The sequence below is a fragment of the Callionymus lyra genome, chromosome 5 (assembly GCF_982586985.1).
Source record: "Callionymus lyra chromosome 5, fCalLyr1.hap1.1, whole genome shotgun sequence".
NCBI classification, from domain to species: domain Eukaryota; kingdom Metazoa; phylum Chordata; class Actinopteri; order Syngnathiformes; family Callionymidae; genus Callionymus; species Callionymus lyra.
Window position 1 is genome coordinate 14450900 of NC_141822.1, and position 14874 is coordinate 14465773.

The 14874-nt window shown below is 37.0% G+C and overlaps 1 protein-coding gene across 2 annotated transcripts; it reads left to right on the forward strand.

Annotated features, from left to right (window-relative positions):
* Window positions 1–1041: 1041 nt before the first annotated feature.
* Window positions 1042–14872, forward strand: stom (stomatin). Of its 2 annotated transcripts, XM_087791069.1 has the most exons (8): window positions 1042–1180; window positions 2202–2225; window positions 4381–4490; window positions 5784–5856; window positions 10383–10465; window positions 10531–10734; window positions 11752–11886; window positions 11969–14872. In XM_087791069.1, the coding sequence occupies exons 1-8, from the start codon at window positions 1129–1131 to the stop codon at window positions 12155–12157; spliced, it is 870 nt and encodes a 289-aa protein (XP_087647195.1). In that variant the 5' UTR covers window positions 1042–1128; the 3' UTR covers window positions 12158–14872. The 2 variants fall into 2 exon arrangements, with proteins under 2 accessions (XP_087647195.1, XP_087647196.1); XM_087791070.1 differs by lacking the exon at window positions 2202–2225 and having other exon boundaries at window positions 1044–1180.
* Window positions 14873–14874: the final 2 nt, after the last annotated feature.

Sequence of the window (14874 nt, forward strand, 5' to 3'; positions counted from 1 at the left end):
TCATAATAAATATTAATGCTACACTATTAGTGTTTTTCCATCCAAGAACATGAACACATTTACCAAGTATGTTTATTCAAAATTGCAAATGTTGTGTTTGTATGACAGTGTATACAGGGCTCTTCCATAAATACATATCCAGTATTGGAGGTTGTTCACCGTGACCCAGAGAAAACACAAGGGATACCACAAACCCATTTGTTTTCGGGCCTTCGGGGTCACCTTGACCCTGAGATAACACAAGGGTTAAACTCGTAATGAACATATTTTATCCGACTTCAATCCAGTCATAAATATATTATACTTAACTTTATCTTGCACTTTGTCATCCCTTGTACTTTGTTCTTATTGTTTGCACTTTGTTCTTGTTCTTGTTTTTATGAAACTATTGTCTGCTGTGAACTGGAAAGCCAATTTCCCGAAGATCTCCAGAGATATTGATAAAGTCTATCTTATCTAATCTGACTATCATTAATATCATAGTAAATATATTTTTATCACTTAAATCTAGTAATAAATAAAATATACAACTTTGATTTGTGATGAATGTCTTTTATAGGTCTTTAATCTCATAATAAACCTATTTTATACAACTTTAGTCTATTAATAAATTTATTATACAACTGACATTTTGTAATTAATATATGACTTTATTTTATTAACTAATATATTATACAACTTTTATCCATGAAAATATACTATACAAATTGAATAAATGTATTTTATATCACTTTAATCTAGTAATAAATATATAATACAACTTTGATCTCGTGATAAATGTATTCTATATTACTTTAATCTAGTAATACACATTTTATACAACGTTATTGTGGTAATAAATGTATTTTATATTACTTTAATCGAGTAGTACACATTTTATACAACTTTATTATCGTAATAAACTTATTTTATACTACTTAAATCTCCATCTCTATTAGAATCAAAAATCAACTACACAGGAATCCGGACGGGCGCCTAACCGTGCCTTCCAGTCCACACTGAGGGATTCGGCTCCGCCTCCTAGCAGCCTGCAGTGTGTCTCAGCTGCTCCAGTTCAGTCTCTTGTAAACACGAGGATCATCCCGACCTGGTTCCGAACCTTTCGAGAAAACACAAATAAAAATAAAAATGGACGAAGAAGCTGGTATGAGGGAGTCCAAGAGACGTGAACGTCAGTCAGGTAAATCTGGTTTGAATCCTCATTTTTCTGCATGAAAACATTCGACCACACTTGCAAAATCGAAAGCCTTTTCCCTTTTAAAACAATTTTTCTTTTTTAAATGCACCTTTTATTTTTATTGCTAACTTCAAATGGTTGCGGTTAAAATGAAGTATTTAAATAAAAGCTAGATAGCGGTGGCTAACGCTCACAAGCGTCTATTTACGAGCAAAATGGCGTCATCAGGCCTGAGCGGATCCACCCACCTCCACACGCCGACCCTCGATAACAAAACACTTTTTAAATTTAAAAACTTGCTTCTCACAACTTACACACCACAAAAAAAACACATCACATCGAGTACAAAAGTAGCAGCTTTTACAGTGAAGGGAGGATCCTTGTTGTCTAATACAACTTATCTACTAATAACTTGAATAAACATGATAAGAGCAAAGTTAAATGTCAACATCTCTATGACTATTTATATGGAACACTACTTTCTTTAGGTAGTTCAAAAACATTATTAGTGATTCTATATTTTCAAAAACACACTTTTACTCTTTGGATTACATTTCTTCTTATTTTACATCCTTTTGTATTTGATTATGTGTATTTTATTCACTTTTTCACAGCACTCTCTAAGTGCTATATAATATATATATACAAGACTATCTTATTGCTAGTATTGTGTTATGGATTTTATATATATATATTTATATATTTTGAAATCCTGAGCTGGGTGGAGCCCGGAGTCCTGGGTTGATCCCAGCTGTTGTGGGTCAAGAGGTAGTTAACTGCCCGGCCAAGAATGTCATTCCCAAACATTTTAAACATTCATGTCTATTAATAAGGCTTCGGCCGTCGTGCATTGGGGATATTTTAATAATTCAATACTCCAGCTGATCTTTATCTGTATTTAAAAGTGTCTAATCCATTTAGAATTGTAATAATCTTTCTTCTTTAACCTTTTATTTTTATTTGTAATTAAATATATGGCGACTGTGATGTCTGGTTTGTCGTAACATGTCGACTCTGTCTGTAGGTCCGAACAAGCATGATGGGGAAGGTAGGGAAACCGATTTCCTCCGACCCGTGCTCTGCATGTTGCTTTCTAGTGGTTAATTTTGACTTGACTTGGGCTTGTGACTCTGGACTTTCACGCCGTCACTTGATGCATTTAAAAAAAGACTTTCACAAAGCGAACTAGAAATAATTTGGCACAAGATACTAGTTAAATAAAATTTAGTATTTTGAAACACTGTTGTTTATCTCCTTGATCATGTGGTCAAAGACATTTGGGAAGGTTTGTTGGTGCTGACGCAATAATAAAAGGGAAGGAAAAAGTATTTCATTAATTTTGGAGGCTGTTACTTTAGAGTAAAAGCTCTACCTTGAGACCTTGTGACTGGTAGCTCAACCGCCATGTCTTCCAAACATCAATAAAAAGCATCGCTCGAGCATTTCGTCCACTGGACCACAAACCAATGCAGAGTTTTCTAATGACTGCTAGGAAGCTTCTTGTTCCAAGTGTCATACGATTATCATCGTAATGATGAACCACAGATCCTCTCTAATGATATCATCCCACTCAAGCCTCTTGTTTAGTGTCTTCCTCGGTCAAAGGCATTAGAAGTCCTTCTTTTAAATGTACGTGCACGTGGTTAATGTCAAACTAAAATCCACTGGTGAGTCGACAAAATCTCAAGATAAGATTGAAAGAAATACAACTATTTGGCACGAGGTTTAGTTGATACAAATGGATAGGTACACTGATATACCGATATATTTTTTTTACGTTACTGTATTTATATTCAACAGCACTGTATCAAAAATGTGTTATTTTTTGGGTTGTATTTCCAAAAAAGTGTTAAAATAAAAATATACAGTTACATGCAATTGTTAATTTGTCGTTTGTTAATGTTTGTGTTGCAATTCAACTTCTGGCCGCTAGATGGCCTCATCATGTCCTCTGCAGCTAAAAGAACGATGTAATAACGGCGATGGCTGAGGACAAGAGGATAGTATACTAACTGCTTTTAAAGCTGATGTCTCTTTCAGTTCTGTTAATTTAACCCCCAAAAAGTGTAACAAAACAGGAAAGGTCACACAAATTGAGTGTGCCCTAAAATTGTGAGTGGAATATATCATATCGTAACAAATTGTATAGTGAGTAGAATGTATTGTATTGAAATGTATCGTGAGGGTAATATATTGTATTGAATCGTATCGTGACATTATATATCGTATCGAATTGTATCGTGAGTAGAATGTATCAAATTGTATCGTGAGCTTTATATATCTTATCGAATTGTATCGTGAGTATAATGTATCTTATTAAAATGTATCGTGTCGAGTGTATCGGGAATTTTCTCATGAGCTAATCTATCAAATCACATCGTGAGCTGAATATATCCAATCGTATCGTGAGTGGAATATATCGTATCCAATAATGATATTAGTGTATCGTCACAGCCCTAATAGAAACAGCTTTATTTTTCTCTCGATTTCGCCAAGAACCGACTCCTTTATTCGGTACCGACGTTGCCAAAACAAGCTGGTATTCTTGTATTTTTCGCGTGTTGGTACCAATGTAGCGGTTCTTGCCTACACTTTGCTAATTCGCTTGAATTCATACAATGGGATTGCGATGGAAACGCCAGACGTAAAATTACGAAATACATTTTTCTAGAGTACCTACGATATGTAGCTCAGCACATTTGTGTTCATTAACAAAAGTGTTTTTTCGTGGCACTAGCATGTTAAATAAGATGCATATAATTGAAGATAAACTGTTGAAATATGTAATCCATCATAATATTTATTTATTATATCTTATTAATATATGACAACGTTTTTGTATGATTATATTTGAGGAATTGGTTGATACTAATTAAACAAAAACAAAAACAAATTATAATCTGTACTTCATATACAATATGTGATATTTTTGCTCAGACTTTTAACTGTTATTTTGTTAAATTAAAGGAATTCTCTATGTGTTCCCTTCACTGTATTTATTTAAGATTGACTTCCTCTTATCCCCTGAATATTTACATTTAAATTTCCTTGTTTACTCTTTGTCTCCCAAAAGTTGACTTTTGGTTAATCAGTAGCGCTTCTTTTTTGTTGTGCGCACAGTTTCTTCTCTCTTTTTTTTAACTTCTATTAATGTTTGCCACCAATGCTTAAACACCCATTTCTGTGTTCTGTTTGTTTTCCAGCCTTGGAAAATAAAGACGACGACATGGGTATATGTGGTCGACTCCTGGTGGGCTTTTCCCTCCTTCTCATGATTCTCACTCTCCCTCTGTCCATATGGATGTGCATCAAGGTCAGTGTGAGATGATTCCTGCACAGATGGAATAATGGCGGAGCAGGGATGATGCTCAGAGAGATCTGGTTTTGACTTAATGATGCAAAACAGATCAGATCCTACAATAGACTCTGGCAGAAAATGTAATTACGAGACACAAATGGAAAAGAAAAACCTTGGAGAAAATGTTTAGTGTCTGAATGTTGTCATGGTTTATATGTGTTTGGATGTATAATCAAATAACAAGACAATAAGTGACTTAAAATTTAAAATAGTGTTTGCAACCCCTGGTCTACGGACGGTCCGTTCTGCATTTGTCACTGGGTCGCACTTAAAGAAAAAACATTTATATTATTTATCTCCTATTGATTATTACTGTCTGAACAGTGTTTTTTTTTTGTTTTTTTGAAGATCTTATTTTAGCCTGTGACTCTTGAAATGTCAAGAGCTTGTTTGAGTCAAGTTTAGTTAAAGGGAAACACAAGGTCTGAATCATTTATTTTTACCGTCCGTGAATATAATGCCGACAGTGCAAAAAAAAGTTCAGGACCCATGAATTATAGGATTCGATGCCTTTTTTTAGCATTTGAAATATTGCTTATATTAATGAGCTTTATGGAGCTGCAGGCGACTTATATATTGCGTAGATTATAACAAATTTGATAAGAAAAATGACAAACGTTAACATCATCCGAAACAAGATAGATAGTCTGGATTGGTGAAGGGAAATTACATTTCCTCGGGGGCCACATTTTATACAGTGTCTCTTGGGGGGCATCAAGCAAAAAAGGAGGGTAAAGTTGAAATCAAGAAATAAATCAAGCTAAATATACTAAAATTATAATTTGATTCTATTTAAATACTTTTTTATTCAAATTACCTTTTATTGTATTCAACTTAATCTTTTTGACGTGCAATAAATATTCACAAAAAAAAGGCAAAAACTGGAGGAAAAATATCCTAAAACAAAAACCATTTGTCATATTTAGAGACTAGTGATGAATTGTAGTAATAAAGAAAATATAAAATTGTTATAACCTCTTTGACCTCGTGAGGGCAACTCTGCTCTTTGTCCATGTCTGCTCTGGATCTTATTGTACTTGACTAAAATCATTAACACACTAATGAATAGACTCATATTTTCACGTGTTTAGTATCGATTTATAACGATGTGTTTTCCTCGTGCCGTAACAAGTCGCTCAATGACTTTTCAGTTTGCCCTGAAGCTGCTGAGAACGAGCCGCTGGATGTCAAACAGAAAGTACAAAAGCCTGTTATTAAAGCTTTTATGTGTTTTGTCTCTGTACACAGATCGTCAAGGAGTACGAGCGAGCCATTATTTTCCGCCTGGGGCGAATTTTGCGAGGAGGAGCCAAAGGACCAGGTCCGACTTTTCTCTTCTTTTCGCTGCAGCATATTGTTTTTTTTTTGTTTCCTGACAGTTTGAAAAAAAAACAAATCAAACATCCATGAGAGCCAGAAAAAGAATGATTTAATCTCTGTGAGTGAGAGGCCGGTTGTGCGCAGATTGAAAAACAAAAGTTAAACGAGTGGAGCTGGAATGATCGTCTGCTGCTCGGAGGTCATATGAGGCGAACAAAGCAGGCCTCACACAGAATCTGACGACCAGATTTAATCTCCATGTTGCCGTGTGAAAGGAAGGAATGGTTTACGAGAACTTCCTTCCATCAGGGAGGAGCTTTAACAAGTTTAACAAGTGTTTGGTAAAAAAGCTTTAAAAAAAAAAGTACATTTATCTAATTTAAATCTTTATTTGTATGAGTCAATCTCACTTCAAAACTGTTTATAAGTTTGTTATAAGTTTGATATTGTTATAAGCAGGTGCACTTTATATATTTATTTTGTTTGTACTTGCTTACCTCAAACTGATTTAATGTAGTAGTATTGCTCAGTAAGACTATGTAAAGTTTTATCTATCCATTTAATTTTACGCCGCAAGGCTTGGTAGTATTGTTCTGGGAAAGGCGTTTTACAAATAAAAAGAACTTGCTTACTGTTTCTCAGCCAGGTTCTGTAGTATTATTCTGTGAGGCTCTGTAGTATTATTCTGTGAGGCTCCATGGTATTATTCTGTGAGGCTCCATGGTATTATTCTGTGAGGCTCCATGGTATTATTCTGTGAGGCTCCATGGTATTATTCTGTGAGGCTCTGTAGTATTATTCTGTGAGGCTCTTTAGTATTATTCTGTGAGGCTCCATGGTATTATTCTGTTAGGCTCTTTAGTATTATTCTGTGAGGCTCTTTAGTATTATTCTGTGAGGCTCTTTAGTATTATTCTGTGAGGCTCTTTGGTATTATTGTGTGAGGCTCTTTAGTATTATTCTGTGAGGCTCTTTAGTATTATTCTGTGAGGCTCTTTAGTATTATTCTGTGAGGCTCTTTAGTATTATTCTGTGAGGCTCTTTAGTATTATTCTGTGAGGCTATTTAGTATTATTCTGTGAGGCTCTTTGGTATTATTCTGTGAGGCTCTTTAGTATTATTCTGTGAGGCTCTTTAGTATTATTCTGTGAGGCTCTTTAGTATTATTCTGTGAGGCTCTTTAGTATTATTCTGTGAGGCTCTTTGGTATTATTGTGTGAGGCTCTTTAGTATTATTCTGTGAGGCTCTTTTGTATTATTGTGTGAGGCTCTTTAGTATTATTCTGTGAGGCTCTTTAGTATTATTCTGTGAGGCTCTTTAGTATTATTCTGTGAGGCTCTTTAGTATTATTCTGTGAGGCTCTTTGGTATTATTGTGTGAGGCTCTTTAGTATTTTTCTGTGAGGCTCTTTAGTATTATTCTGTGAGGCTCTTTAGTATTATTCTGTGAGGCTCTTTAGTATTATTCTGTGAGGCTCTTTAGTATTATTCTGTGAGGCTCTTTGGTATTATTGTGTGAGGCTCTTTAGTATTATTCTGTGAGGCTCTTTAGTATTATTCTGTGAGGCTCTTTAGTATTTTTCTGTGAGGCTCTTTGGTATTATTGTGTGAGGCTCTTTAGTATTATTCTGTGAGGCTCTTTGATATTATTGTGTGAGGCTCTTTAGTATTTTTCTGTGAGGCTCTTTGGTATTATTCTGTGAGGCTCTTTAGTATTATTCTGTGAGGCTCTTTGGTATTATTGTGTGAGGCTCTTTAGTATTATTCTGTTAGGCTCTTTGGTATTATTGTGTGAGGCTCTTTAGTATTATTCTGTGAGGCTCTTTAGTATTATTCTGTGAGGCTCTTTAGTATTATTCTGTGAGGCTCTTTAGTATTATTCTGTGAGGCTCTTTAGTATTATTATTTTGTGAGGCTCAGTAGTATTATTCCGCGAGGCTCCGTAGTATTATTCCATGAGGCTCAGTAGTATTATTCTGTGAGGCTCTATGGTATTATTCTGTGAGGCTCTGTAGTATTATTCTGTGAGGCTCTGTAGTATTATTCCGTGAGGCTCAGTAGTATTATTCTGTGAGGCTCTATGGTATTATTCTGTGAGGCTCTGTAGTATTATTCTGCGAGGCTCTGTATTATTACTTTGCGAGGCTCTGTAATATTATTCCGTTTGGGTCTGTAGCAAAACTCAATGGTACCCGTAGTATTACTTTGCGAGGCTCGGTAATATTACTCCACCAGGCTCTGTAGTATTATTCCATGAGGCTCTGTATTTATACTAAGTAGTAAAATGGCTTTAAAATGTTGAAATGCTGTCATCAAATGAAACAAAGTTGCTCGTACTGCCTGATGAGGAGAGCAAGGATTCTGTCGTGTACTATTTTGTGCGGCTGTTACACAAAACACTCCAATGTTCAATACAGCACTTCCTATATGTTTGACTGTAGCAGCAAATCCTCACTCCAGTGAGGTCCACACGGCCATATGTCTGCCTGTTTATCTCCGTCTACCAAAGCAAATCATTTGTATAGAACACACTCCCCTGAGGAAGCGTTTTGCATCCGTCGCTCGTACAATCGTGTCTTTAGGAGGGAAGTCAAAACACTGGAACGTGACTCCTTAGCGTGCCAGGGGTCTCTTGTTTATGACGGGGGGAGTAATAATAGATCCGTGCTACCAGAGCACACATTCTCTAAGACCAGGGGGAGCCAGGGCCAAATCCACTGTCTCTCTTTTCTCCTAATACTCTTTCACTGACCTGATCCTCTTCACTCAGGAACGTATTTCACCATCAATTGTCTCTATTTATTTGGTTTGTTTTGAACTTTAGACAAAGATATTTATGTATCCTTGAGGATATTTCCATGCGTCACAATGACGGACATAATCTAAAGAACACTCCCTCACTTCCTTCCGTTTGTCCGCGGGAGCAGTTGGGTTGAGACCGGATGAATGTGAGCTTCTGTGTTTAGAAAACTGAATCCTCACTCTCGATTGTAAACCAACTTAAGTGGATAAAGACTTTGATGATAAATGCTTATTGATTTTCAATTACATAGCCTGTGCTGGAGCTCTTTACCGCCCTCTAGTGTACGATTAGGTACTAGAAAACAAATGTTAAGATGAGTTATCATGAAGTCTTGAGTGACGTAGAGGAAGATAATGGACACGATTATAGGGGAGAAGAAAAACATTTTAAAATCCGTTGTACACTCAATATTCATAATGAAAGTGTAATAAAGTCTTTAACTAGTTTTTTCTTCGAGGAACAATGTATTGCTTTTATTATATATTTAATATTTTATTCTTTTAGATTGAACGACACACTATTCAAAGGCACAAAAAAATAATTATTAAATGTCCGATATTACTGTGACTCTTCACTTTGTACATCAGTATCCACATACCTACTTGTTTTAATCTGTAGTGTTATATATCTTTTAAATGTTATATCAGACATTTTTTTCTTTTACTCTTTTCTAACATTTTAAATCCTTTTTTCGTTAATAAATATGGGTGTTTGCAGAAAAAAACAGCATATATTAACAAGACAATTACGAATTTGTACAACTTTCATCTCATAATAAAAATGTGCTTCATATAACTTGAATCTTGTAATACAATAAATAAATAAAAACTTTGAGTTGCCTTAAACCGTATTAATACTAATCCTTTTTATATTAATAGTATATCGTATCAATAACACTTATGCTATTAATTTATTTACATTTTATTTTTATCTACTTTATTCTATATCAATCACTTTCTGGAAGCACCCTTTGTAATATTAGATTTATCTTTGGCATTATTAATTATTTGCTTCTTGAAAAAATGTCTATATTTAAATGACTTGATTTTAAAGAGTAATACCAATAAAAGAAGGGAATACATGATGATGCTATTAAAAAAATGTTTGATTCTACATCAAAGATCATTTTAAAAGACAAAGGAATCTTTATTTCCCAAATTTCTCTCTGCTTCATCCCTCTATAGTCGCCATTAAAGAACCACAAACTCGACTTGTTTTTATCTTTCATTGCTGTACTACCACCTGTTTGATGTCTCCAACAAACAGTTTGTTCAGCGAGCCGGGGGAGGCGAGGGGGGCTTCATTTACCCATCACCGTCACGTCCAGTGTTTTCACAACACAATTGGAACTCTCTCTTCAACAACAGATGGTTGCCGGCTCATCAGTTGAACGCTCAAATTTCCTGACAGGAGACAAAAAGCGCTCATAACTGCTGCGGCATTAATGTTTGCTAAACGATTTCCACTCAGCCATGTGGCCAATATGCTCTAATGCACAGCACTCTCCGCCCGCCGTGGCTTTAAACTTCCCCGAGCCCCAAATATGTGCGTCTCAGTCTGGCTCTCTTCACAGCTGCAGTCTTAGCCAGAGCCCCTCGTGGCCCCCCGCCAGCTTCCCAGTGATCCCGGTGATTTCCAACATTTGTGAAGACGGCGCCTCATTATTGTGTTGACTCTGAATTCACCCGATGTTTGTGTGTGTGTGTGTGTGTGTCGCCCCGCAGGCTTGTTCTTCATCCTGCCCTGCACCGACAGCTTCATCAACGTGGACATGCGCACCATCACCTTCGACATCCCACCGCAAGAGGTACGACACGCCCCCCCGTTCACCTTTGAACCCTCCTGCTCCTCCTCACTCCGGACCCTCCCCAGGTTCTGACCAAAGACTCGGTGACGGTGAGCGTGGACGGCGTGGTCTACTACCGGGTCCAGAACGCCACTCTGGCGGTGGCCAACATCACCAACGCCGACGCCGCCACCCGCCTGTTGGCCCAGACCACCCTGAGGAACGTTCTGGGGACCAAGAACCTGGCGGAGATCCTGTCCGACCGCGAGGAGATCGCTCACAGCATGCAGGTAGACACGCCGTTGTCTCTGGAAATACATTATTATCTAATAATTATTATCTAGTAATTATTTTTACATCAGTGTGCTTTGAAAATGCATGCCAATGGAAGTGTATTTAAGTTGCATCTTAAATCCTACAATTGGAGAATTATCAGCAAGTATATATATCAAGTATTAATTTTTTTGGTTTTTAATTCAAATATAAAGACGTTTGTACGCAGAAATACCGCCCTCTGCCGGTGAATGACGGACATTTCTTGTAACGACATCAGCCAAACGGCTAAACTAAAGTCAGGGGCCAATGCATTTCAATAATTATACACACACACATTGTTGACTCGAACACACACACACATACACACACAAACATTTTCGTATTGCATTTAAAAGGCTATGAAATAATTACATGAATATTTATATATATAAAATATATGTTATTCAAATGTCTAAATAAAAACAAAAACAAATTCAACTTATTTGTTTAAATATCATTGAATTTAAAAAATGTTCCTCACTTTAAAAACACCAAAAAAGTCCAATAGTAAATACAAATATTCAATTTATTCCGCCTGCCGAAATACCGCCCTCTGCAGGTAAACGACGGAAATTACTTGTAATGTCTCCCATCAACCAAGTTGCTAAACTCAAGACAAGTCAGCGGCCAATTAATTCAAATATTTCGATTATATATTTAACTTATTCATTTTAGTGTACAGCATATAAAGTATTACCGTCTGAGGCTGTAAAAAAAAGAAAATAATAACCAAAAATAAATCTTTTACCACTGACTTGACTCGTTGAATGGCATGACATCACAGGTCCTGGAATAAGATAGATGGATAAATAAAGATGGATAAATACTATTTTTTTTGATGTCTCAGAAAGAAGTTAACATTGAAGTGGACTGCGTCCATTTTCAAAGAGAAGCTGCAACAATACAATTTTGTGCAGATTTAGAAATGTAAAAAAACCAAAAGAGTTAAATTAAATTGTTGCTGATCATAAACGTTATTCTAACTCCATCAGTCGTCTCTGGATGACGCGACCGACGACTGGGGCATCAAGGTGGAGCGTGTGGAGATCAAGGACGTGAAGCTCCCGCTGCAGCTGCAGAGAGCGATGGCAGCCGAGGCGGAGGCCAGTCGTGAGGCCAGAGCCAAGGTGGGCTTCGTGCGGGACCCCCAGCTCCTGGGATTGAGCAGCAGGAAAAATCTGGAATCTGTTGTTTATCGCTCCCGTGCAGGTCATCGCCGCCGAGGGAGAGATGAACGCCTCCCGCGCCCTGAAGGAGGCGTCGCTGGTCATCGCCGAGTCTCCGTCCGCCCTGCAGCTGCGCTACCTGCAGACCCTCAACACCATCGCCGCCGAGAAGAACTCCACCATCATCTTCCCTCTGCCGCTGGAGATGATGCAGGCCTTCATGAAAAGTTAAACGCCACACAGAGACGACACACAACGACCTGCAGCGATGATCACAACAACGATTCAGTCGAAGAAACGAGGTCGTCCAGAGTCATCGTCCAAGAATCCAAGAGAGGTTCAAGTGCCTGCAGCATCAGTGGCCTTACAAACACACATATACACACACCCTTGACTCACACATACACACACATATACACACACCCTTGACTCACACATACACACACATATACACACACCCTTGACTCACACATACACACAAAGTTGACAAACACACTTTACATAATTGACTCACGTATACACAAACACACACAGACACATACACGCAGACACACGTGCACACACAAACTTACACACACTTGCTTTTGACCCACACATACAAACACAGTTGACTGATACGCATGCACACAAACACACACACACACCGTTGGGTGACACAACAATACACATACACTCTCACCTTTGACTTACAGACACACACACACACACAATTGACTCAACAGACACACAAACACATGCACACACACACGATTCAAACATACAATTGACTCACGTACACACAGACACACACAGACACACACACAATTCACAGATACACAATAAACTAACCTACACACAGACACCCATTGTTGACTCGCACACATACACAGTTGACACACACACAGGCACACGATTCAAACACACAATTGACTCACGTACACACACACACACACACACACACACGTGAGGGATCTTTTCTTCTACACCGCAGTAGTTGTAATCCTGCTCTACTATAAAAGTATATCAGTGTCACCTGGTCTGGAAAATAGTCTAGAAATATAAATTACTTACTTACCATAATACTGATGCTTGAATTGAACATTTAAAATGTTGAAACTTTGATTTTTTTTTTAATGTTTTTAATTTATTAAACAAAAAATGTTTTTCATGATTTTTTAATAATTGATTTCAATAATTTCTATATTTAAAATCCTTTTAAATTAAATAGAAAGCAGTGGCATTATTATACCAACATTTTTGTATTGCATTTAAAAGGCTATGAACGAATGACCTGAATATTGAATTTAAATATGAATATATTTATTCAATTGTCTAAATAAAAAAACAAATTCAACCTTTTTATGTACATATTATTGAATTAAAAAAATGTTCCTCACTTTAAAAAACACCCAAAAAGTTGAGTTTTAAATCCAAATATTCAATATACTGATGGCACTGATTTACTTCCATACTTTACTCACAGTACTATAGCACGTGAGTCCAGTAACACTTCCTCATATTCATCCCTTAGCCCGACATCACTCTTCCCTTTAACTTGTGTAACACGTTGTCGCTTGTGTCGTCGCTTGTGTCGTCCTCTGCGCACGTTTTTTCTATCCATGGTGCTGACGGTGTCGTGGTCGTACTCGTACGAACAAACACGACAGGATGAACCTCCGACACTTACGGTCCTGCCTTAACTCACTGCCACATACTTTCTACTATCTACTTTCTACATCTCTATGCAAGCGCTCTGTACCCGCCGCGCTCACGTTAGCCGCGCTCAAGCTAGCCGCGCAGCAACGTCGCCAGTGTTTTTGCAAAAATCAAACTTAAGAAAACGTGATTTTAATGTACACTTGTGTCCTGTTCGTGGAGTCAAACGTGCATCTTTGATGTCTAACGTAGAAACGACAAATATGTTACCGAAGAGTATTAACGACGCGTCTTTATGCCGTTAGCCTGTTAGCTTTTCTAACCTACCTCTTCTCTGGATTCATTCTATTGCAACTGACGCTAAACTAACTCTTTTTATGTCCCAACAAATATTTACATATTGCCTTTTTAGTTTTTGGGGGTTTTATTTTTGTAAGGACGATAAAGGCCGTTTGTAAACACAGCTGCTAAGATGCTAGCTAGCCGCAGGCTACGTTTACATGAAGACAATTCCACTGAAAACGTGTGTCAATCAACACCAATCATTTCATATTTGAAGCATTTAAATAATTAATATTTTCATGATATCTTTAATAGAATTCATCTTATTTTAGTCTTTTTTTTTATTGTAGCTTCTCTAGAGTTAAGTACAGGTTGTTCTGGTCGATCATCAGAAGTAGTTTTTTCACACACTTTTAAGTCGGATTTTATTTTCTAAACTTCTTAAACCGACCAAATATTTCAGTATTCCTGTCTCTGAATGCCTAAATAATACTCTTTGATTCCATCCTGGAACACAGCTGTCGTCAGGCCTAAAACAAAATGGCGACAGATGATAGTCATGTGACCTCGAAAAACAACTGTTTGATGCTGCCATTGCAAAAAAAAAAAAAAATGTTTTAAATCAAATGAAATTAATCAAATAAGTGGCTAGTGACGGATGTGATGTGACAACACTACGGAAGCCCTGAAGGGACATGAGAAAAATAAAGTATAATTTTACATTTCCAATTTTTTTTTCATGTCCCTTAAGGGGCTCCATACAATATTTTACCTTCAACAAGTTATGGTCTTATTTCTTCTGTTGGGTCAACTGTTGCAGTGCATTATGGGACTGGAAATGGTGAAATCGCTTCTTATCAGTGGATAAAAAAAACAACTATGTGGCCTCGTGTTGTTCGTCTGATGTCAACAATATTTAGGGATCGTCTTGCTCGTTCGTTCTAAACCAAAAAACTCAACAAGATTTTGTTCTTCCATGTGTCTCATGAAAACTATGCCTAAAAATGCTCCAAATAAAAAAGAAACACAAGC

Bases quoted from the DNA above. Each gene is read 5' to 3' on its own strand.
- stom (XM_087791069.1), top strand. From the start codon at position 1,129: ATGGACGAAGAAGCTGGTATGAGGGAGTCCAAGAGACGTGAACGTCAG. The intron at 4,491-5,783 runs GTCAGTGTGAGA...CTCTGTACACAG, and splicing joins CCATATGGATGTGCATCAAG to ATCGTCAAGGAGTACGAGCG. The intron at 10,466-10,530 runs GTACGACACGCC...GACCCTCCCCAG, and splicing joins TCGACATCCCACCGCAAGAG to GTTCTGACCAAAGACTCGGT.